The sequence below is a fragment of the Nakaseomyces bracarensis genome, assembly GCF_045282275.1.
Source record: "Nakaseomyces bracarensis strain CBM3 chromosome Unknown Scaff3_0, whole genome shotgun sequence".
Lineage (NCBI taxonomy): Eukaryota > Fungi > Ascomycota > Saccharomycetes > Saccharomycetales > Saccharomycetaceae > Nakaseomyces > Nakaseomyces bracarensis.
The window spans coordinates 2378-27537 of record NW_027263962.1 but is presented as its reverse complement, the minus strand read 5'-3'; the positions used below and the strand labels follow the sequence as shown (position 1 = coordinate 27537).

The 25160-nt window shown below is 57.1% G+C and overlaps 1 protein-coding gene across 1 annotated transcript; it reads left to right on the top strand.

Annotated features, from left to right (window-relative positions):
• Positions 1–510: 510 nt before the first annotated feature.
• RNJ42_00347 (uncharacterized protein) lies at positions 511–24222 on the top strand (the record flags this gene model as incomplete). Its single annotated transcript, XM_071050517.1, has 1 exon — positions 511–24222. One exon carries the CDS (start codon positions 511–513, stop codon positions 24220–24222), a length of 23712 nt encoding a protein of 7903 aa, XP_070908307.1.
• Between the last annotated feature and the right edge of the window lie 938 nt (positions 24223–25160).

The window sequence follows — 25160 nt, the reverse complement described above, 5'->3', positions numbered from 1 at the left end:
ATAATTGTAAAAGATGAAAGAAGTCGAAAAATTACGATTTGAACCAGTTCTTAGCAATGTTTTGTTCAATGTACTCCATTTCTTCGCCATTTTCTAATTTTGGAAACTTTACTGAAGAATCTAAACAAAGGCACTATAACAAGCCAGAAAAATATTCAAGGGAGATGCCTTTTATTCTTAGGAAGTTTTTTATAACGTTCATGGAACAAGGTATATGAAATATATTTTTTATTTTGTACCTTTTGCTATATATAAAGCAACCAAAAGCGGGTGGCTCATTTTACAAGTCAATAGGAAATCAGTAAAATCTAGAAAAAAGCATAATATTAATCAAATAGTAAAAAGCATAAGAGAGAAAGATCAATAAGTACTAGGTCTATTTATACTGCAAAAAAAAACAAACAGCAACAACAACAACAACTATCTGTAGCAAGGAGAACTATGAATATAAAAGTCTTAATTCTTTTTTTTGGCTTCAGCTTATGGTTTGCGAGCGGACAGTCTACTGGAATGGCCTCGTCTCTAAACTCTACATTTTCGGACAATACAAATGTTTATTTCAACTATGAAAATGACAAGTTTTCTGACTTTTATTATACAAATGAAGTCAAGGTTCTTAAAGATGTTACTCTAAGCTTTACTACGAAGAACGTTGCTGTCCACCTATCGAATGGTTTAGATCTTGATGGTACTTTCCTATTCAACGGCAGTTATAATATGAATAGTAATTCAGTTCTTACTGTCGATTCAGGATCCGTGATAATTGGGCCTGATGGAGATATGGAACTTGTTAGTAATACAACTTATCCTTTAATTGCACAATATAATTTTAATGTGGACCAACTTATAAACAAAGGTATCATGAATATAGTAAGCCCCAACCCTATTGTGTACGGTTCTAAGTCTAGCATATTTGTGGATGCAAAGAATGGGTTTCAGAATGAAGGTACTATTTCGGTAGGACTTCAAACTATCATGGAATGGTCTAGTAGCACACAATTGACGAACAACGGTCTGATCAAAGTGCCCACTGGTACTGGATTTGCTGGTTCTCTAAAGATACCTGAGAGCGGGATAAAAGGTACCGGTGAAATTCTGTTGGACGGAGGCGGCAGTATCTGGATAGCAAAACCTAGTCCACAAAATCTTGGTGAACAAAGAATAACTATTCAAAGGGGACCAAGCTTTTACATTAACAGTGCAGAAGGCACTGGTGAAAACTATAACATAGTATATTTTGATAATGCACTAGTATTCTTTTACTTTACCGGAGGCGTCCAAAATTTTGACTATAATAAAAAGACTGGTCTACTAACAGTGTTTAGCAGTGGTTATAATTATACTTTCCCACTTAATCCAGGTCTTTCATCTGGCTTCACTAAGCAACGTGCAAATAATGTAGCTTTTGGTAACAAAACATATTCCGTTGAAGCAGTAGTTTACTATCCGTTTAATGGTGGTCTTCCACCCCCACCAAGAACCAGTACAACAAAAAAATATTCCCAGCCTCCTGAGATTACCACCACAGTCAACAAGGGCAGCAGCTCCGAGACAGATGTGATCTCCTTCTTCCCAACCGTGGGCTCTGACGGCAAGACACACACCGGCTCCACCACCTACACATTGGTCGACACCAAAACCTACTCCCAGCCGCCTGAGATTACCACCACAGTCAACAAGGGCAGCAGCTCCGAGACAGATGTGATCTCCTTCTTCCCAACCGTGGGCTCTGACGGCAAGACACACACCGGCTCCACCACCTACATCTTGAGTGGCTCTGAGGCTGTCGCCAAGCCTGACACAGAGACCTTCTCCGAGCCTAGCCCATACACCACCACTGTTGGCTCCGGCAGCTCCTCAGAAACCGATCTGGTCTCCTTCTTCCCAACCGTGGGCTCTGACGGCAAGACACACACCGGCTCCACCACCTACATCTTGAGTGGCTCTGAGGCTGTCCCCAAGCCTGACACAGAGACCTTCTCCGAGCCTAGCCCATACACCACCACTGTTGGCTCCGGCAGCTCTGCTGAGACTGACCTCGTCTCCTTCTTCCCAACCGTGGGCTCTGACGGCAAGACACACACCGGCTCCACCACCTACATCTTGAGTGGCTCTGAGGCTGTCGCCAAGCCTGACACAGAGACCTTCTCCGAGCCTAGCCCATACACCACCACTGTTGGCTCCGGCAGCTCCTCAGAAACCGATCTGGTCTCCTTCTTCCCAACCGTGGGCTCTGACGGCAAGACACACACCGGCTCCACCACCTACATCTTGAGTGGCTCTGAGGCTGTCCCCAAGCCTGACACAGAGACCTTCTCCGAGCCTAGCCCATACACCACCACTGTTGGCTCCGGCAGCTCCTCAGAAACCGATCTGGTCTCCTTCTTCCCAACCGTGGGCTCTGACGGCAAGACACACACCGGCTCCACCACCTACATCTTGAGTGGCTCTGAGGCTGTCCCCAAGCCTGACACAGAGACCTTCTCCGAGCCTAGCCCATACACCACCACTGTTGGCTCCGGCAGCTCCTCAGAAACCGATCTGGTCTCCTTCTTCCCAACCGTGGGCTCTGACGGCAAGACACACACCGGCTCCACCACCTACATCTTGAGTGGCTCTGAGGCTGTCCCCAAGCCTGACACAGAGACCTTCTCCGAGCCTAGCCCATACACCACCACTGTTGGCTCCGGCAGCTCTGCTGAGACTGACCTCGTCTCCTTCTTCCCAACCGTGGGCTCTGACGGCAAGACACACACCGGCTCCACCACCTACATCTTGAGTGGCTCTGAGGCTGTCCCCAAGCCTGACACAGAGACCTTCTCCGAGCCTAGCCCATACACCACCACTGTTGGCTCCGGCAGCTCCTCAGAAACCGATCTGGTCTCCTTCTTCCCAACCGTGGGCTCTGACGGCAAGACACACACCGGCTCCACCACCTACATCTTGAGTGGCTCTGAGGCTGTCCCCAAGCCTGACACAGAGACCTTCTCCGAGCCTAGCCCATACACCACCACTGTTGGCTCCGGCAGCTCTGCTGAGACTGACCTCGTCTCCTTCTTCCCAACCGTGGGCTCTGACGGCAAGACACACACCGGCTCCACCACCTACATCTTGAGTGGCTCTGAGGCTGTCGCCAAGCCTGACACAGAGACCTTCTCCGAGCCTAGCCCATACACCACCACTGTTGGCTCCGGCAGCTCTGCTGAGACTGACCTCGTCTCCTTCTTCCCAACCGTGGGCTCTGACGGCAAGACACACACCGGCTCCACCACCTACATCTTGAGTGGCTCTGAGGCTGTCGCCAAGCCTGACACAGAGACCTTCTCCGAGCCTAGCCCATACACCACCACTGTTGGCTCCGGCAGCTCTGCTGAGACTGACCTCGTCTCCTTCTTCCCAACCGTGGGCTCTGACGGCAAGACACACACCGGCTCCACCACCTACATCTTGAGTGGCTCTGAGGCTGTCCCCAAGCCTGACACAGAGACCTTCTCCGAGCCTAGCCCATACACCACCACTGTTGGCTCCGGCAGCTCTGCTGAGACTGACCTCGTCTCCTTCTTCCCAACCGTGGGCTCTGACGGCAAGACACACACCGGCTCCACCACCTACATCTTGAGTGGCTCTGAGGCTGTCCCCAAGCCTGACACAGAGACCTTCTCCGAGCCTAGCCCATACACCACCACTGTTGGCTCCGGCAGCTCTGCTGAGACTGACCTCGTCTCCTTCTTCCCAACCGTGGGCTCTGACGGCAAGACACACACCGGCTCCACCACCTACATCTTGAGTGGCTCTGAGGCTGTCCCCAAGCCTGACACAGAGACCTTCTCCGAGCCTAGCCCATACACCACCACTGTTGGCTCCGGCAGCTCCTCAGAAACCGATCTGGTCTCCTTCTTCCCAACCGTGGGCTCTGACGGCAAGACACACACCGGCTCCACCACCTACATCTTGAGTGGCTCTGAGGCTGTCCCCAAGCCTGACACAGAGACCTTCTCCGAGCCTAGCCCATACACCACCACTGTTGGCTCCGGCAGCTCCTCAGAAACCGATCTGGTCTCCTTCTTCCCAACCGTGGGCTCTGACGGCAAGACACACACCGGCTCCACCACCTACATCTTGAGTGGCTCTGAGGCTGTCGCCAAGCCTGACACAGAGACCTTCTCCGAGCCTAGCCCATACACCACCACTGTTGGCTCCGGCAGCTCCTCAGAAACCGATCTGGTCTCCTTCTTCCCAACCGTGGGCTCTGACGGCAAGACACACACCGGCTCCACCACCTACATCTTGAGTGGCTCTGAGGCTGTCCCCAAGCCTGACACAGAGACCTTCTCCGAGCCTAGCCCATACACCACCACTGTTGGCTCCGGCAGCTCCTCAGAAACCGATCTGGTCTCCTTCTTCCCAACCGTGGGCTCTGACGGCAAGACACACACCGGCTCCACCACCTACATCTTGAGTGGCTCTGAGGCTGTCCCCAAGCCTGACACAGAGACCTTCTCCGAGCCTAGCCCATACACCACCACTGTTGGCTCCGGCAGCTCCTCAGAAACCGATCTGGTCTCCTTCTTCCCAACCGTGGGCTCTGACGGCAAGACACACACCGGCTCCACCACCTACATCTTGAGTGGCTCTGAGGCTGTCCCCAAGCCTGACACAGAGACCTTCTCCGAGCCTAGCCCATACACCACCACTGTTGGCTCCGGCAGCTCCTCAGAAACCGATCTGGTCTCCTTCTTCCCAACCGTGGGCTCTGACGGCAAGACACACACCGGCTCCACCACCTACATCTTGAGTGGCTCTGAGGCTGTCCCCAAGCCTGACACAGAGACCTTCTCCGAGCCTAGCCCATACACCACCACTGTTGGCTCCGGCAGCTCTGCTGAGACTGACCTCGTCTCCTTCTTCCCAACCGTGGGCTCTGACGGCAAGACACACACCGGCTCCACCACCTACATCTTGAGTGGCTCTGAGGCTGTCCCCAAGCCTGACACAGAGACCTTCTCCGAGCCTAGCCCATACACCACCACTGTTGGCTCCGGCAGCTCCTCAGAAACCGATCTGGTCTCCTTCTTCCCAACCGTGGGCTCTGACGGCAAGACACACACCGGCTCCACCACCTACATCTTGAGTGGCTCTGAGGCTGTCCCCAAGCCTGACACAGAGACCTTCTCCGAGCCTAGCCCATACACCACCACTGTTGGCTCCGGCAGCTCTGCTGAGACTGACCTCGTCTCCTTCTTCCCAACCGTGGGCTCTGACGGCAAGACACACACCGGCTCCACCACCTACATCTTGAGTGGCTCTGAGGCTGTCGCCAAGCCTGACACAGAGACCTTCTCCGAGCCTAGCCCATACACCACCACTGTTGGCTCCGGCAGCTCTGCTGAGACTGACCTCGTCTCCTTCTTCCCAACCGTGGGCTCTGACGGCAAGACACACACCGGCTCCACCACCTACATCTTGAGTGGCTCTGAGGCTGTCGCCAAGCCTGACACAGAGACCTTCTCCGAGCCTAGCCCATACACCACCACTGTTGGCTCCGGCAGCTCTGCTGAGACTGACCTCGTCTCCTTCTTCCCAACCGTGGGCTCTGACGGCAAGACACACACCGGCTCCACCACCTACATCTTGAGTGGCTCTGAGGCTGTCCCCAAGCCTGACACAGAGACCTTCTCCGAGCCTAGCCCATACACCACCACTGTTGGCTCCGGCAGCTCTGCTGAGACTGACCTCGTCTCCTTCTTCCCAACCGTGGGCTCTGACGGCAAGACACACACCGGCTCCACCACCTACATCTTGAGTGGCTCTGAGGCTGTCCCCAAGCCTGACACAGAGACCTTCTCCGAGCCTAGCCCATACACCACCACTGTTGGCTCCGGCAGCTCCTCAGAAACCGATCTGGTCTCCTTCTTCCCAACCGTGGGCTCTGACGGCAAGACACACACCGGCTCCACCACCTACATCTTGAGTGGCTCTGAGGCTGTCCCCAAGCCTGACACAGAGACCTTCTCCGAGCCTAGCCCATACACCACCACTGTTGGCTCCGGCAGCTCCTCAGAAACCGATCTGGTCTCCTTCTTCCCAACCGTGGGCTCTGACGGCAAGACACACACCGGCTCCACCACCTACATCTTGAGTGGCTCTGAGGCTGTCGCCAAGCCTGACACAGAGACCTTCTCCGAGCCTAGCCCATACACCACCACTGTTGGCTCCGGCAGCTCTGCTGAGACTGACCTCGTCTCCTTCTTCCCAACCGTGGGCTCTGACGGCAAGACACACACCGGCTCCACCACCTACATCTTGAGTGGCTCTGAGGCTGTCCCCAAGCCTGACACAGAGACCTTCTCCGAGCCTAGCCCATACACCACCACTGTTGGCTCCGGCAGCTCCTCAGAAACCGATCTGGTCTCCTTCTTCCCAACCGTGGGCTCTGACGGCAAGACACACACCGGCTCCACCACCTACATCTTGAGTGGCTCTGAGGCTGTCGCCAAGCCTGACACAGAGACCTTCTCCGAGCCTAGCCCATACACCACCACTGTTGGCTCCGGCAGCTCCTCAGAAACCGATCTGGTCTCCTTCTTCCCAACCGTGGGCTCTGACGGCAAGACACACACCGGCTCCACCACCTACATCTTGAGTGGCTCTGAGGCTGTCCCCAAGCCTGACACAGAGACCTTCTCCGAGCCTAGCCCATACACCACCACTGTTGGCTCCGGCAGCTCCTCAGAAACCGATCTGGTCTCCTTCTTCCCAACCGTGGGCTCTGACGGCAAGACACACACCGGCTCCACCACCTACATCTTGAGTGGCTCTGAGGCTGTCCCCAAGCCTGACACAGAGACCTTCTCCGAGCCTAGCCCATACACCACCACTGTTGGCTCCGGCAGCTCCTCAGAAACCGATCTGGTCTCCTTCTTCCCAACCGTGGGCTCTGACGGCAAGACACACACCGGCTCCACCACCTACATCTTGAGTGGCTCTGAGGCTGTCCCCAAGCCTGACACAGAGACCTTCTCCGAGCCTAGCCCATACACCACCACTGTTGGCTCCGGCAGCTCCTCAGAAACCGATCTGGTCTCCTTCTTCCCAACCGTGGGCTCTGACGGCAAGACACACACCGGCTCCACCACCTACATCTTGAGTGGCTCTGAGGCTGTCCCCAAGCCTGACACAGAGACCTTCTCCGAGCCTAGCCCATACACCACCACTGTTGGCTCCGGCAGCTCTGCTGAGACTGACCTCGTCTCCTTCTTCCCAACCGTGGGCTCTGACGGCAAGACACACACCGGCTCCACCACCTACATCTTGAGTGGCTCTGAGGCTGTCCCCAAGCCTGACACAGAGACCTTCTCCGAGCCTAGCCCATACACCACCACTGTTGGCTCCGGCAGCTCCTCAGAAACCGATCTGGTCTCCTTCTTCCCAACCGTGGGCTCTGACGGCAAGACACACACCGGCTCCACCACCTACATCTTGAGTGGCTCTGAGGCTGTCCCCAAGCCTGACACAGAGACCTTCTCCGAGCCTAGCCCATACACCACCACTGTTGGCTCCGGCAGCTCTGCTGAGACTGACCTCGTCTCCTTCTTCCCAACCGTGGGCTCTGACGGCAAGACACACACCGGCTCCACCACCTACATCTTGAGTGGCTCTGAGGCTGTCGCCAAGCCTGACACAGAGACCTTCTCCGAGCCTAGCCCATACACCACCACTGTTGGCTCCGGCAGCTCTGCTGAGACTGACCTCGTCTCCTTCTTCCCAACCGTGGGCTCTGACGGCAAGACACACACCGGCTCCACCACCTACATCTTGAGTGGCTCTGAGGCTGTCGCCAAGCCTGACACAGAGACCTTCTCCGAGCCTAGCCCATACACCACCACTGTTGGCTCCGGCAGCTCTGCTGAGACTGACCTCGTCTCCTTCTTCCCAACCGTGGGCTCTGACGGCAAGACACACACCGGCTCCACCACCTACATCTTGAGTGGCTCTGAGGCTGTCCCCAAGCCTGACACAGAGACCTTCTCCGAGCCTAGCCCATACACCACCACTGTTGGCTCCGGCAGCTCTGCTGAGACTGACCTCGTCTCCTTCTTCCCAACCGTGGGCTCTGACGGCAAGACACACACCGGCTCCACCACCTACATCTTGAGTGGCTCTGAGGCTGTCCCCAAGCCTGACACAGAGACCTTCTCCGAGCCTAGCCCATACACCACCACTGTTGGCTCCGGCAGCTCCTCAGAAACCGATCTGGTCTCCTTCTTCCCAACCGTGGGCTCTGACGGCAAGACACACACCGGCTCCACCACCTACATCTTGAGTGGCTCTGAGGCTGTCCCCAAGCCTGACACAGAGACCTTCTCCGAGCCTAGCCCATACACCACCACTGTTGGCTCCGGCAGCTCCTCAGAAACCGATCTGGTCTCCTTCTTCCCAACCGTGGGCTCTGACGGCAAGACACACACCGGCTCCACCACCTACATCTTGAGTGGCTCTGAGGCTGTCGCCAAGCCTGACACAGAGACCTTCTCCGAGCCTAGCCCATACACCACCACTGTTGGCTCCGGCAGCTCTGCTGAGACTGACCTCGTCTCCTTCTTCCCAACCGTGGGCTCTGACGGCAAGACACACACCGGCTCCACCACCTACATCTTGAGTGGCTCTGAGGCTGTCCCCAAGCCTGACACAGAGACCTTCTCCGAGCCTAGCCCATACACCACCACTGTTGGCTCCGGCAGCTCCTCAGAAACCGATCTGGTCTCCTTCTTCCCAACCGTGGGCTCTGACGGCAAGACACACACCGGCTCCACCACCTACATCTTGAGTGGCTCTGAGGCTGTCCCCAAGCCTGACACAGAGACCTTCTCCGAGCCTAGCCCATACACCACCACTGTTGGCTCCGGCAGCTCTGCTGAGACTGACCTCGTCTCCTTCTTCCCAACCGTGGGCTCTGACGGCAAGACACACACCGGCTCCACCACCTACATCTTGAGTGGCTCTGAGGCTGTCGCCAAGCCTGACACAGAGACCTTCTCCGAGCCTAGCCCATACACCACCACTGTTGGCTCCGGCAGCTCTGCTGAGACTGACCTCGTCTCCTTCTTCCCAACCGTGGGCTCTGACGGCAAGACACACACCGGCTCCACCACCTACATCTTGAGTGGCTCTGAGGCTGTCCCCAAGCCTGACACAGAGACCTTCTCCGAGCCTAGCCCATACACCACCACTGTTGGCTCCGGCAGCTCTGCTGAGACTGACCTCGTCTCCTTCTTCCCAACCGTGGGCTCTGACGGCAAGACACACACCGGCTCCACCACCTACATCTTGAGTGGCTCTGAGGCTGTCCCCAAGCCTGACACAGAGACCTTCTCCGAGCCTAGCCCATACACCACCACTGTTGGCTCCGGCAGCTCTGCTGAGACTGACCTCGTCTCCTTCTTCCCAACCGTGGGCTCTGACGGCAAGACACACACCGGCTCCACCACCTACATCTTGAGTGGCTCTGAGGCTGTCGCCAAGCCTGACACAGAGACCTTCTCCGAGCCTAGCCCATACACCACCACTGTTGGCTCCGGCAGCTCTGCTGAGACTGACCTCGTCTCCTTCTTCCCAACCGTGGGCTCTGACGGCAAGACACACACCGGCTCCACCACCTACATCTTGAGTGGCTCTGAGGCTGTCCCCAAGCCTGACACAGAGACCTTCTCCGAGCCTAGCCCATACACCACCACTGTTGGCTCCGGCAGCTCCTCAGAAACCGATCTGGTCTCCTTCTTCCCAACCGTGGGCTCTGACGGCAAGACACACACCGGCTCCACCACCTACATCTTGAGTGGCTCTGAGGCTGTCGCCAAGCCTGACACAGAGACCTTCTCCGAGCCTAGCCCATACACCACCACTGTTGGCTCCGGCAGCTCTGCTGAGACTGACCTCGTCTCCTTCTTCCCAACCGTGGGCTCTGACGGCAAGACACACACCGGCTCCACCACCTACATCTTGAGTGGCTCTGAGGCTGTCCCCAAGCCTGACACAGAGACCTTCTCCGAGCCTAGCCCATACACCACCACTGTTGGCTCCGGCAGCTCTGCTGAGACTGACCTCGTCTCCTTCTTCCCAACCGTGGGCTCTGACGGCAAGACACACACCGGCTCCACCACCTACATCTTGAGTGGCTCTGAGGCTGTCCCCAAGCCTGACACAGAGACCTTCTCCGAGCCTAGCCCATACACCACCACTGTTGGCTCCGGCAGCTCTGCTGAGACTGACCTCGTCTCCTTCTTCCCAACCGTGGGCTCTGACGGCAAGACACACACCGGCTCCACCACCTACATCTTGAGTGGCTCTGAGGCTGTCCCCAAGCCTGACACAGAGGCCTTCTCCGAGCCTAGCCCATACACCACCACTGTTGGCTCCGGCAGCTCCTCAGAAACCGATCTGGTCTCCTTCTTCCCAACCGTGGGCTCTGACGGCAAGACACACACCGGCTCCACCACCTACATCTTGAGTGGCTCTGAGGCTGTCCCCAAGCCTGACACAGAGGCCTTCTCCGAGCCTAGCCCATACACCACCACTGTTGGCTCCGGCAGCTCCTCAGAAACCGATCTGGTCTCCTTCTTCCCAACCGTGGGCTCTGACGGCAAGACACACACCGGCTCCACCACCTACATCTTGAGTGGCTCTGAGGCTGTCCCCAAGCCTGACACAGAGACCTTCTCCGAGCCTAGCCCATACACCACCACTGTTGGCTCCGGCAGCTCTGCTGAGACTGACCTCGTCTCCTTCTTCCCAACCGTGGGCTCTGACGGCAAGACACACACCGGCTCCACCACCTACATCTTGAGTGGCTCTGAGGCTGTCCCCAAGCCTGACACAGAGACCTTCTCCGAGCCTAGCCCATACACCACCACTGTTGGCTCCGGCAGCTCTGCTGAGACTGACCTCGTCTCCTTCTTCCCAACCGTGGGCTCTGACGGCAAGACACACACCGGCTCCACCACCTACATCTTGAGTGGCTCTGAGGCTGTCCCCAAGCCTGACACAGAGACCTTCTCCGAGCCTAGCCCATACACCACCACTGTTGGCTCCGGCAGCTCTGCTGAGACTGACCTCGTCTCCTTCTTCCCAACCGTGGGCTCTGACGGCAAGACACACACCGGCTCCACCACCTACATCTTGAGTGGCTCTGAGGCTGTCCCCAAGCCTGACACAGAGACCTTCTCCGAGCCTAGCCCATACACCACCACTGTTGGCTCCGGCAGCTCTGCTGAGACTGACCTCGTCTCCTTCTTCCCAACCGTGGGCTCTGACGGCAAGACACACACCGGCTCCACCACCTACATCTTGAGTGGCTCTGAGGCTGTCGCCAAGCCTGACACAGAGACCTTCTCCGAGCCTAGCCCATACACCACCACTGTTGGCTCCGGCAGCTCCTCAGAAACCGATCTGGTCTCCTTCTTCCCAACCGTGGGCTCTGACGGCAAGACACACACCGGCTCCACCACCTACATCTTGAGTGGCTCTGAGGCTGTCCCCAAGCCTGACACAGAGACCTTCTCCGAGCCTAGCCCATACACCACCACTGTTGGCTCCGGCAGCTCTGCTGAGACTGACCTCGTCTCCTTCTTCCCAACCGTGGGCTCTGACGGCAAGACACACACCGGCTCCACCACCTACATCTTGAGTGGCTCTGAGGCTGTCCCCAAGCCTGACACAGAGACCTTCTCCGAGCCTAGCCCATACACCACCACTGTTGGCTCCGGCAGCTCTGCTGAGACTGACCTCGTCTCCTTCTTCCCAACCGTGGGCTCTGACGGCAAGACACACACCGGCTCCACCACCTACATCTTGAGTGGCTCTGAGGCTGTCGCCAAGCCTGACACAGAGACCTTCTCCGAGCCTAGCCCATACACCACCACTGTTGGCTCCGGCAGCTCCTCAGAAACCGATCTGGTCTCCTTCTTCCCAACCGTGGGCTCTGACGGCAAGACACACACCGGCTCCACCACCTACATCTTGAGTGGCTCTGAGGCTGTCCCCAAGCCTGACACAGAGACCTTCTCCGAGCCTAGCCCATACACCACCACTGTTGGCTCCGGCAGCTCTGCTGAGACTGACCTCGTCTCCTTCTTCCCAACCGTGGGCTCTGACGGCAAGACACACACCGGCTCCACCACCTACATCTTGAGTGGCTCTGAGGCTGTCCCCAAGCCTGACACAGAGACCTTCTCCGAGCCTAGCCCATACACCACCACTGTTGGCTCCGGCAGCTCCTCAGAAACCGATCTGGTCTCCTTCTTCCCAACCGTGGGCTCTGACGGCAAGACACACACCGGCTCCACCACCTACATCTTGAGTGGCTCTGAGGCTGTCGCCAAGCCTGACACAGAGACCTTCTCCGAGCCTAGCCCATACACCACCACTGTTGGCTCCGGCAGCTCCTCAGAAACCGATCTGGTCTCCTTCTTCCCAACCGTGGGCTCTGACGGCAAGACACACACCGGCTCCACCACCTACATCTTGAGTGGCTCTGAGGCTGTCCCCAAGCCTGACACAGAGACCTTCTCCGAGCCTAGCCCATACACCACCACTGTTGGCTCCGGCAGCTCCTCAGAAACCGATCTGGTCTCCTTCTTCCCAACCGTGGGCTCTGACGGCAAGACACACACCGGCTCCACCACCTACATCTTGAGTGGCTCTGAGGCTGTCCCCAAGCCTGACACAGAGACCTTCTCCGAGCCTAGCCCATACACCACCACTGTTGGCTCCGGCAGCTCCTCAGAAACCGATCTGGTCTCCTTCTTCCCAACCGTGGGCTCTGACGGCAAGACACACACCGGCTCCACCACCTACATCTTGAGTGGCTCTGAGGCTGTCCCCAAGCCTGACACAGAGACCTTCTCCGAGCCTAGCCCATACACCACCACTGTTGGCTCCGGCAGCTCTGCTGAGACTGACCTCGTCTCCTTCTTCCCAACCGTGGGCTCTGACGGCAAGACACACACCGGCTCCACCACCTACATCTTGAGTGGCTCTGAGGCTGTCCCCAAGCCTGACACAGAGACCTTCTCCGAGCCTAGCCCATACACCACCACTGTTGGCTCCGGCAGCTCCTCAGAAACCGATCTGGTCTCCTTCTTCCCAACCGTGGGCTCTGACGGCAAGACACACACCGGCTCCACCACCTACATCTTGAGTGGCTCTGAGGCTGTCCCCAAGCCTGACACAGAGACCTTCTCCGAGCCTAGCCCATACACCACCACTGTTGGCTCCGGCAGCTCCTCAGAAACCGATCTGGTCTCCTTCTTCCCAACCGTGGGCTCTGACGGCAAGACACACACCGGCTCCACCACCTACATCTTGAGTGGCTCTGAGGCTGTCCCCAAGCCTGACACAGAGACCTTCTCCGAGCCTAGCCCATACACCACCACTGTTGGCTCCGGCAGCTCTGCTGAGACTGACCTCGTCTCCTTCTTCCCAACCGTGGGCTCTGACGGCAAGACACACACCGGCTCCACCACCTACATCTTGAGTGGCTCTGAGGCTGTCCCCAAGCCTGACACAGAGGCCTTCTCCGAGCCTAGCCCATACACCACCACTGTTGGCTCCGGCAGCTCTGCTGAGACTGACCTCGTCTCCTTCTTCCCAACCGTGGGCTCTGACGGCAAGACACACACCGGCTCCACCACCTACATCTTGAGTGGCTCTGAGGCTGTCCCCAAGCCTGACACAGAGACCTTCTCCGAGCCTAGCCCATACACCACCACTGTTGGCTCCGGCAGCTCTGCTGAGACTGACCTCGTCTCCTTCTTCCCAACCGTGGGCTCTGACGGCAAGACACACACCGGCTCCACCACCTACATCTTGAGTGGCTCTGAGGCTGTCCCCAAGCCTGACACAGAGGCCTTCTCCGAGCCTAGCCCATACACCACCACTGTTGGCTCCGGCAGCTCTGCTGAGACTGACCTCGTCTCCTTCTTCCCAACCGTGGGCTCTGACGGCAAGACACACACCGGCTCCACCACCTACATCTTGAGTGGCTCTGAGGCTGTCGCCAAGCCTGACACAGAGACCTTCTCCGAGCCTAGCCCATACACCACCACTGTTGGCTCCGGCAGCTCTGCTGAGACTGACCTCGTCTCCTTCTTCCCAACCGTGGGCTCTGACGGCAAGACACACACCGGCTCCACCACCTACATCTTGAGTGGCTCTGAGGCTGTCCCCAAGCCTGACACAGAGACCTTCTCCGAGCCTAGCCCATACACCACCACTGTTGGCTCCGGCAGCTCTGCTGAGACTGACCTCGTCTCCTTCTTCCCAACCGTGGGCTCTGACGGCAAGACACACACCGGCTCCACCACCTACATCTTGAGTGGCTCTGAGGCTGTCGCCAAGCCTGACACAGAGACCTTCTCCGAGCCTAGCCCATACACCACCACTGTTGGCTCCGGCAGCTCCTCAGAAACCGATCTGGTCTCCTTCTTCCCAACCGTGGGCTCTGACGGCAAGACACACACCGGCTCCACCACCTACATCTTGAGTGGCTCTGAGGCTGTCCCCAAGCCTGACACAGAGACCTTCTCCGAGCCTAGCCCATACACCACCACTGTTGGCTCCGGCAGCTCTGCTGAGACTGACCTCGTCTCCTTCTTCCCAACCGTGGGCTCTGACGGCAAGACACACACCGGCTCCACCACCTACATCTTGAGTGGCTCTGAGGCTGTCCCCAAGCCTGACACAGAGACCTTCTCCGAGCCTAGCCCATACACCACCACTGTTGGCTCCGGCAGCTCTGCTGAGACTGACCTCGTCTCCTTCTTCCCAACCGTGGGCTCTGACGGCAAGACACACACCGGCTCCACCACCTACATCTTGAGTGGCTCTGAGGCTGTCGCCAAGCCTGACACAGAGACCTTCTCCGAGCCTAGCCCATACACCACCACTGTTGGCTCCGGCAGCTCCTCAGAAACCGATCTGGTCTCCTTCTTCCCAACCGTGGGCTCTGACGGCAAGACACACACCGGCTCCACCACCTACATCTTGAGTGGCTCTGAGGCTGTCCCCAAGCCTGACACAGAGACCTTCTCCGAGCCTAGCCCATACACCACCACTGTTGGCTCCGGCAGCTCTGCTGAGACTGACCTCGTCTCCTTCTTCCCAACCGTGGGCTCTGACGGCAAGACACACACCGGCTCCACCACCTACATCTTGAGTGGCTCTGAGGCTGTCCCCAAGCCTGACACAGAGACCTTCTCCGAGCCTAGCCCATACACCACCACTGTTGGCTCCGGCAGCTCCTCAGAAACCGATCTGGTCTCCTTCTTCCCAACCGTGGGCTCTGACGGCAAGACACACACCGGCTCCACCACCTACATCTTGAGTGGCTCTGAGGCTGTCGCCAAGCCTGACACAGAGACCTTCTCCGAGCCTAGCCCATACACCACCACTGTTGGCTCCGGCAGCTCCTCAGAAACCGATCTGGTCTCCTTCTTCCCAACCGTGGGCTCTGACGGCAAGACACACACCGGCTCCACCACCTACATCTTGAGTGGCTCTGAGGCTGTCCCCAAGCCTGACACAGAGACCTTCTCCGAGCCTAGCCCATACACCACCACTGTTGGCTCCGGCAGCTCCTCAGAAACCGATCTGGTCTCCTTCTTCCCAACCGTGGGCTCTGACGGCAAGACACACACCGGCTCCACCACCTACATCTTGAGTGGCTCTGAGGCTGTCCCCAAGCCTGACACAGAGACCTTCTCCGAGCCTAGCCCATACACCACCACTGTTGGCTCCGGCAGCTCCTCAGAAACCGATCTGGTCTCCTTCTTCCCAACCGTGGGCTCTGACGGCAAGACACACACCGGCTCCACCACCTACATCTTGAGTGGCTCTGAGGCTGTCCCCAAGCCTGACACAGAGACCTTCTCCGAGCCTAGCCCATACACCACCACTGTTGGCTCCGGCAGCTCCTCAGAAACCGATCTGGTCTCCTTCTTCCCAACCGTGGGCTCTGACGGCAAGACACACACCGGCTCCACCACCTACATCTTGAGTGGCTCTGAGGCTGTCGCCAAGCCTGACACAGAGACCTTCTCCGAGCCTAGCCCATACACCACCACTGTTGGCTCCGGCAGCTCTGCTGAGACTGACCTCGTCTCCTTCTTCCCAACCGTGGGCTCTGACGGCAAGACACACACCGGCTCCACCACCTACATCTTGAGTGGCTCTGAGGCTGTCCCCAAGCCTGACACAGAGACCTTCTCCGAGCCTAGCCCATACACCACCACTGTTGGCTCCGGCAGCTCCTCAGAAACCGATCTGGTCTCCTTCTTCCCAACCGTGGGCTCTGACGGCAAGACACACACCGGCTCCACCACCTACATCTTGAGTGGCTCTGAGGCTGTCCCCAAGCCTGACACAGAGACCTTCTCCGAGCCTAGCCCATACACCACCACTGTTGGCTCCGGCAGCTCTGCTGAGACTGACCTCGTCTCCTTCTTCCCAACCGTGGGCTCTGACGGCAAGACACACACCGGCTCCACCACCTACATCTTGAGTGGCTCTGAGGCTGTCGCCAAGCCTGACACAGAGACCTTCTCCGAGCCTAGCCCATACACCACCACTGTTGGCTCCGGCAGCTCTGCTGAGACTGACCTCGTCTCCTTCTTCCCAACCGTGGGCTCTGACGGCAAGACACACACCGGCTCCACCACCTACATCTTGAGTGGCTCTGAGGCTGTCCCCAAGCCTGACACAGAGACCTTCTCCGAGCCTAGCCCATACACCACCACTGTTGGCTCCGGCAGCTCTGCTGAGACTGACCTCGTCTCCTTCTTCCCAACCGTGGGCTCTGACGGCAAGACACACACCGGCTCCACCACCTACATCTTGAGTGGCTCTGAGGCTGTCCCCAAGCCTGACACAGAGACCTTCTCCGAGCCTAGCCCATACACCACCACTGTTGGCTCCGGCAGCTCTGCTGAGACTGACCTCGTCTCCTTCTTCCCAACCGTGGGCTCTGACGGCAAGACACACACCGGCTCCACCACCTACATCTTGAGTGGCTCTGAGGCTGTCCCCAAGCCTGACACAGAGACCTTCTCCGAGCCTAGCCCATACACCACCACTGTTGGCTCCGGCAGCTCCTCAGAAACCGATCTGGTCTCCTTCTTCCCAACCGTGGGCTCTGACGGCAAGACACACACCGGCTCCACCACCTACATCTTGAGTGGCTCTGAGGCTGTCGCCAAGCCTGACACAGAGACCTTCTCCGAGCCTAGCCCATACACCACCACTGTTGGCTCCGGCAGCTCTGCTGAGACTGACCTCGTCTCCTTCTTCCCAACCGTGGGCTCTGACGGCAAGACACACACCGGCTCCACCACCTACATCTTGAGTGGCTCTGAGGCTGTCCCCAAGCCTGACACAGAGACCTTCTCCGAGCCTAGCCCATACACCACCACTGTTGGCTCCGGCAGCTCCTCAGAAACCGATCTGGTCTCCTTCTTCCCAACCGTGGGCTCTGACGGCAAGACACACACCGGCTCCACCACCTACATCTTGAGTGGCTCTGAGGCTGTCGCCAAGCCTGACACAGAGACCTTCTCCGAGCCTAGCCCATACACCACCACTGTTGGCTCCGGCAGCTCTGCTGAGACTGACCTCGTCTCCTTCTTCCCAACCGTGGGCTCTGACGGCAAGACACACACCGGCTCCACCACCTACATCTTGAGTGGCTCTGAGGCTGTCGCCAAGCCTGACACAGAGACCTTCTCCGAGCCTAGCCCATACACCACCACTGTTGGCTCCGGCAGCTCTGCTGAGACTGACCTCGTCTCCTTCTTCCCAACCGTGGGCTCTGACGGCAAGACACACACCGGCTCCACCACCTACATCTTGAGTGGCTCTGAGGCTGTCCCCAAGCCTGACACAGAGACCTTCTCCGAGCCTAGCCCATACACCACCACTGTTGGCTCCGGCAGCTCTGCTGAGACTGACCTCGTCTCCTTCTTCCCAACCGTGGGCTCTGACGGCAAGACACACACCGGCTCCACCACCTACATCTTGAGTGGCTCTGAGGCTGTCGCCAAGCCTGACACAGAGACCTTCTCCGAGCCTAGCCCATACACCACCACTGTTGGCTCCGGCAGCTCTGCTGAGACTGACCTCGTCTCCTTCTTCCCAACCGTGGGCTCTGACGGCAAGACACACACCGGCTCCACCACCTACATCTTGAGTGGCTCTGAGGCTGTCCCCAAGCCTGACACAGAGGCCTTCTCCGAGCCTAGCCCATACACCACCACTGTTGGCTCCGGCAGCTCCTCAGAAACCGATCTGGTCTCCTTCTTCCCAACCGTGGGCTCTGACGGCAAGACACACACCGGCTCCACCACCTACATCTTGAGTGGCTCTGAGGCTGTCCCCAAGCCTGACACAGAGACCTTCTCCGAGCCTAGCCCATACACCACCACTGTTGGCTCCGGCAGCTCCTCAGAAACCGATCTGGTCTCCTTCTTCCCAACCGTGGGCTCTGACGGCAAGACACACACCGGCTCCACCACCTACATCTTGAGTGGCTCTGAGGCTGTCGCCAAGCCTGACACAGAGACCTTCTCCGAGCCTAGCCCATACACCACCACTGTTGGCTCCGGCAGCTCTGCTGAGACTGACCTCGTCTCCTTCTTCCCAACCGTGGGCTCTGACGGCAAGACACACACCGGCTCCACCACCTACATCTTGAGTGGCTCTGAGGCTGTCCCCAAGCCTGACACAGAGGCCTTCTCCGAGCCTAGCCCATACACCACCACTGTTGGCTCCGGCAGCTCCTCAGAAACCGATCTGGTCTCCTTCTTCCCAACCGTGGGCTCTGACGGCAAGACACACACCGGCTCCACCACCTACATCTTGAGTGGCTCTGAGGCTGTCGCCAAGCCTGACACAGAGACCTTCTCCGAGCCTAGCCCATACACCACCACTGTTGGCTCCGGCAGCTCTGCTGAGACTGACCTCGTCTCCTTCTTCCCAACCGTGGGCTCTGACGGCAAGACACACACCGGCTCCACCACCTACATCTTGAGTGGCTCTGAGGCTGTCGCCAAGCCTGACACAGAGACCTTCTCCGAGCCTAGCCCATACACCACCACTGTTGGCTCCGGCAGCTCTGCTGAGACTGACCTCGTCTCCTTCTTCCCAACCGTGGGCTCTGACGGCAAGACACACACCGGCTCCACCACCTACATCTTGAGTGGCTCTGAGGCTGTCCCCAAGCCTGACACAGAGACCTTCTCCGAGCCTAGCCCATACACCACCACTGTTGGCTCCGGCAGCTCTGCTGAGACTGACCTCGTCTCCTTCTTCCCAACCGTGGGCTCTGACGGCAAGACACACACCGGCTCCACCACCTACATCTTGAGTGGCTCTGAGGCTGTCCCCAAGCCTGACACAGAGACCTTCTCCGAGCCTAGCCCATACACCACCACTGTTGGCTCCGGCAGCTCTGCTGAGACTGACCTCGTCTCCTTCTTCCCAACCGTGGGCTCTGACGGCAAGACACACACCGGCTCCACCACCTACATCTTGAGTGGCTCTGAGGCTGTCCCCAAGCCTGACACAGAGACCTTCTCCGAGCCTAGCCCATACACCACCACTGTTGGCTCCGGCAGCTCTGCTGAGACTGACCTCGTCTCCTTCTTCCCAACCGTGGGCTCTGACGGCAAGACACACACCGGCTCCACCACCTACATCTTGAGTGGCTCTGAGGCTGTCCCCAAGCCTGACACAGAGACCTTCTCCGAGCCTAGCCCATACACCACCACTGTTGGCTCCGGCAGCTCTGCTGAGACTGACCTCGTCTCCTTCTTCCCAACCGTGGGCTCTGACGGCAAGACACACACCGGCTCCACCACCTACATCTTGAGTGGCTCTGAGGCTGTCCCCAAGCCTGACACAGAGGCCTTCTCCGAGCCTAGCCCATACACCACCACTGTTGGCTCCGGCAGCTCTGCTGAGACTGACCTCGTCTCCTTCTTCCCAACCGTGGGCTCTGACGGCAAGACACACACCGGCTCCACCACCTACATCTTGAGTGGCTCTGAGGCTGTCGCCAAGCCTGACACAGAGACCTTCTCCGAGCCTAGCCCATACACCACCACTGTTGGCTCCGGCAGCTCTGCTGAGACTGACCTCGTCTCCTTCTTCCCAACCGTGGGCTCTGACGGCAAGACACACACCGGCTCCACCACCTACATCTTGAGTGGCTCTGAGGCTGTCGCCAAGCCTGACACAGAGGCCTTCTCCGAGCCTAGCCCATACACCACCACTGTTGGCTCCGGCAGCTCCTCAGAAACCGATCTGGTCTCCTTCTTCCCAACCGTGGGCTCTGACGGCAAGACACACACCGGCTCCACCACCTACATCTTGAGTGGCTCTGAGGCTGTCGCCAAGCCTGACACAGAGACCTTCTCCGAGCCTAGCCCATACACCACCACTGTTGGCTCCGGCAGCTCTGCTGAGACTGACCTCGTCTCCTTCTTCCCAACCGTGGGCTCTGACGGCAAGACACACACCGGCTCCACCACCTACATCTTGAGTGGCTCTGAGGCTGTCGCCAAGCCTGACACAGAGACCTTCTCCGAGCCTAGCCCATACACCACCACTGTTGGCTCCGGCAGCTCCTCAGAAACCGATCTGGTCTCCTTCTTCCCAACCGTGGGCTCTGACGGCAAGACACACACCGGCTCCACCACCTACATCTTGAGTGGCTCTGAGGCTGTCCCCAAGCCTGACACAGAGACCTTCTCCGAGCCTAGCCCATACACCACCACTGTTGGCTCCGGCAGCTCCTCAGAAACCGATCTGGTCTCCTTCTTCCCAACCGTGGGCTCTGACGGCAAGACACACACCGGCTCCACCACCTACATCTTGAGTGGCTCTGAGGCTGTCCCCAAGCCTGACACAGAGACCTTCTCCGAGCCTAGCCCATACACCACCACTGTTGGCTCCGGCAGCTCTGCTGAGACTGACCTCGTCTCCTTCTTCCCAACCGTGGGCTCTGACGGCAAGACACACACCGGCTCCACCACCTACATCTTGAGTGGCTCTGAGGCTGTCCCCAAGCCTGACACAGAGACCTTCTCCGAGCCTAGCCCATACACCACCACTGTTGGCTCCGGCAGCTCCTCAGAAACCGATCTGGTCTCCTTCTTCCCAACCGTGGGCTCTGACGGCAAGACACACACCGGCTCCACCACCTACATCTTGAGTGGCTCTGAGGCTGTCGCCAAGCCTGACACAGAGACCTTCTCCGAGCCTAGCCCATACACCACCACTGTTGGCTCCGGCAGCTCCTCAGAAACCGATCTGGTCTCCTTCTTCCCAACCGTGGGCTCTGACGGCAAGACACACACCGGCTCCACCACCTACATCTTGAGTGGCTCTGAGGCTGTCCCCAAGCCTGACACAGAGACCTTCTCCGAGCCTAGCCCATACACCACCACTGTTGGCTCCGGCAGCTCCTCAGAAACCGATCTGGTCTCCTTCTTCCCAACCGTGGGCTCTGACGGCAAGACACACACCGGCTCCACCACCTACATCTTGAGTGGCTCTGAGGCTGTCCCCAAGCCTGACACAGAGACCTTCTCCGAGCCTAGCCCATACACCACCACTGTTGGCTCCGGCAGCTCCTCAGAAACCGATCTGGTCTCCTTCTTCCCAACCGTGGGCTCTGACGGCAAGACACACACCGGCTCCACCACCTACATCTTGAGTGGCTCTGAGGCTGTCCCCAAGCCTGACACAGAGACCTTCTCCGAGCCTAGCCCATACACCACCACTGTTGGCTCCGGCAGCTCCTCAGAAACCGATCTGGTCTCCTTCTTCCCAACCGTGGGCTCTGACGGCAAGACACACACCGGCTCCACCACCTACATCTTGAGTGGCTCTGAGGCTGTCCCCAAGCCTGACACAGAGACCTTCTCCGAGCCTAGCCCATACACCACCACTGTTGGCTCCGGCAGCTCTGCTGAGACTGACCTCGTCTCCTTCTTCCCAACCGTGGGCTCTGACGGCAAGACACACACCGGCTCCACCACCTACATCTTGAGTGGCTCTGAGGCTGTCCCCAAGCCTGACACAGAGACCTTCTCCGAGCCTAGCCCATACACCACCACTGTTGGCTCCGGCAGCTCCTCAGAAACCGATCTGGTCTCCTTCTTCCCAACCGTGGGCTCTGACGGCAAGACACACACCGGCTCCACCACCTACATCTTGAGTGGCTCTGAGGCTGTCCCCAAGCCTGACACAGAGACCTTCTCCGAGCCTAGCCCATACACCACCACTGTTGGCTCCGGCAGCTCCTCAGAAACCGATCTGGTCTCCTTCTTCCCAACCGTGGGCTCTGACGGCAAGACACACACCGGCTCCACCACCTACATCTTGAGTGGCTCTGAGGCTGTCCCCAAGCCTGACACAGAGACCTTCTCCGAGCCTAGCCCATACACCACCACTGTTGGCTCCGGCAGCTCCTCAGAAACCGATCTGGTCTCCTTCTTCCCAACCGTGGGCTCTGACGGCAAGACACACACCGGCTCCACCACCTACATCTTGAGTGGCTCTGAGGCTGTCCCCAAGCCTGACACAGAGGCCTTCTCCGAGCCTAGCCCATACACCACCACTGTTGGCTCCGGCAGCTCCTCAGAAACCGATCTGGTCTCCTTCTTCCCAACCGTGGGCTCTGACGGCAAGACACACACCGGCTCCACCACCTACATCTTGAGTGGCTCTGAGGCTGTCCCCAAGCCTGACACAGAGACCTTCTCCGAGCCTAGCCCATACACCACCACTGTTGGCTCCGGCAGCTCTGCTGAGACTGACCTCGTCTCCTTCTTCCCAACCGTGGGCTCTGACGGCAAGACACACACCGGCTCCACCACCTACATCTTGAGTGGCTCTGAGGCTGTCCCCAAGCCTGACACAGAGGCCTTCTCCGAGCCTAGCCCATACACCACCACTGTTGGCTCCGGCAGCTCTGCTGAGACTGACCTCGTCTCCTTCTTCCCAACCGTGGGCTCTGACGGCAAGACACACACCGGCTCCACCACCTACATCTTGAGTGGCTCTGAGGCTGTCGCCAAGCCTGACACAGAGACCTTCTCCGAGCCTAGCCCATACACCACCACTGTTGGCTCCGGCAGCTCTGCTGAGACTGACCTCGTCTCCTTCTTCCCAACCGTGGGCTCTGACGGCAAGACACACACCGGCTCCACCACCTACATCTTGAGTGGCTCTGAGGCTGTCCCCAAGCCTGACACAGAGACCTTCTCCGAGCCTAGCCCATACACCACCACTGTTGGCTCCGGCAGCTCTGCTGAGACTGACCTCGTCTCCTTCTTCCCAACCGTGGGCTCTGACGGCAAGACACACACCGGCTCCACCACCTACATCTTGAGTGGCTCTGAGGCTGTCCCCAAGCCTGACACAGAGACCTTCTCCGAGCCTAGCCCATACACCACCACTGTTGGCTCCGGCAGCTCCTCAGAAACCGATCTGGTCTCCTTCTTCCCAACCGTGGGCTCTGACGGCAAGACACACACCGGCTCCACCACCTACATCTTGAGTGGCTCTGAGGCTGTCCCCAAGCCTGACACAGAGACCTTCTCCGAGCCTAGCCCATACACCACCACTGTTGGCTCCGGCAGCTCTGCTGAGACTGACCTCGTCTCCTTCTTCCCAACCGTGGGCTCTGACGGCAAGACACACACCGGCTCCACCACCTACATCTTGAGTGGCTCTGAGGCTGTCCCCAAGCCTGACACAGAGACCTTCTCCGAGCCTAGCCCATACACCACCACTGTTGGCTCCGGCAGCTCCTCAGAAACCGATCTGGTCTCCTTCTTCCCAACCGTGGGCTCTGACGGCAAGACACACACCGGCTCCACCACCTACATCTTGAGTGGCTCTGAGGCTGTCCCCAAGTCTGACACCGATATTTTTTCTCAAATTCTTTCTTATTCGCAACCTGAACCTACGACGACCTTAATCGACAACGGTAGCGCTACTAGTAATGTAGTTGTTTCATACTTCCCAACTATGGGTTCTGATGGTCAAACTTATACCGGTAGCAGAACATACTCATTGATCGATGGTTCTACTAATGGCGGCGCTATAAGCTCTATCACCAATACATGGTATCTGGTTTTATTATTATTAATTCCCCTCATTGTATAGAAATATATCGAAATGTTGTTGCCCGTTGTTTATACGGCATTCAATCAAATGTAAAATACATAATCGTTAAAAACATAATTATTTTATTTATTTATGGGAAAACAGAGCTACTTACAATATACATATTAGATGATTAACTGCCTTATCAGAACTACATCACGTTATTGCATTCAACAGACGAACATTTTATTTGGTATTTTTGTCCCAAATTTAACCACAAAACGTTAAATATTTCATCAGTTGAGATTGTTACCCAGAACTAAAATAAATAAAATAATAGTTGTTACCCTACCAATTTCTTATTGTTAAAAACATCTCCTACGACTGAGGAAATTCTAAGCAGTTTAAAGATGCAAACGCTGCATGGTTATATCTGTGGAATGACTAGCTAGAGCCTGGCACCTGTATTGGGACATGGACAAAGTCAATGATCATAGTGCTAATATTGGGGATGGACAAAGTTACTAATGCTCATGATTTCATCTTCAATGAATCCCTTAGTTCATCACGTTCTTCTTCCTTGACAAGTATACGTATAATTAGATGTAGTTCTCTGTGTTTCAAATCATTCACAGTTATATCAAGTTAATAAGGATGTAGACACCAGTTGTGTCAAAAAGGTCAATTTTATAAGCTCAATAAAAAAACTCATCTAAAATTGTAGTAGAACTTACTTCAAAAATCATAATTTGCTATGGCCAAGAATAGTAACTGGTGGAAATATGAACGGCACTCACATCACTAGATTTCTTTGCTCCTTCAATAACCATTTATGCATTTTCTACACGAACTGCACAACTAATAATAACTAGCACCATTGCTTCTAAAAGAGAGGAAATGTAATTTCGTAATCTTCTAGCTCTATATTGAAAGATGATTGGGTTATAAAAATTCAAAACATAAAACCTCTTAACTATAACAATTACATTAGGGTATGA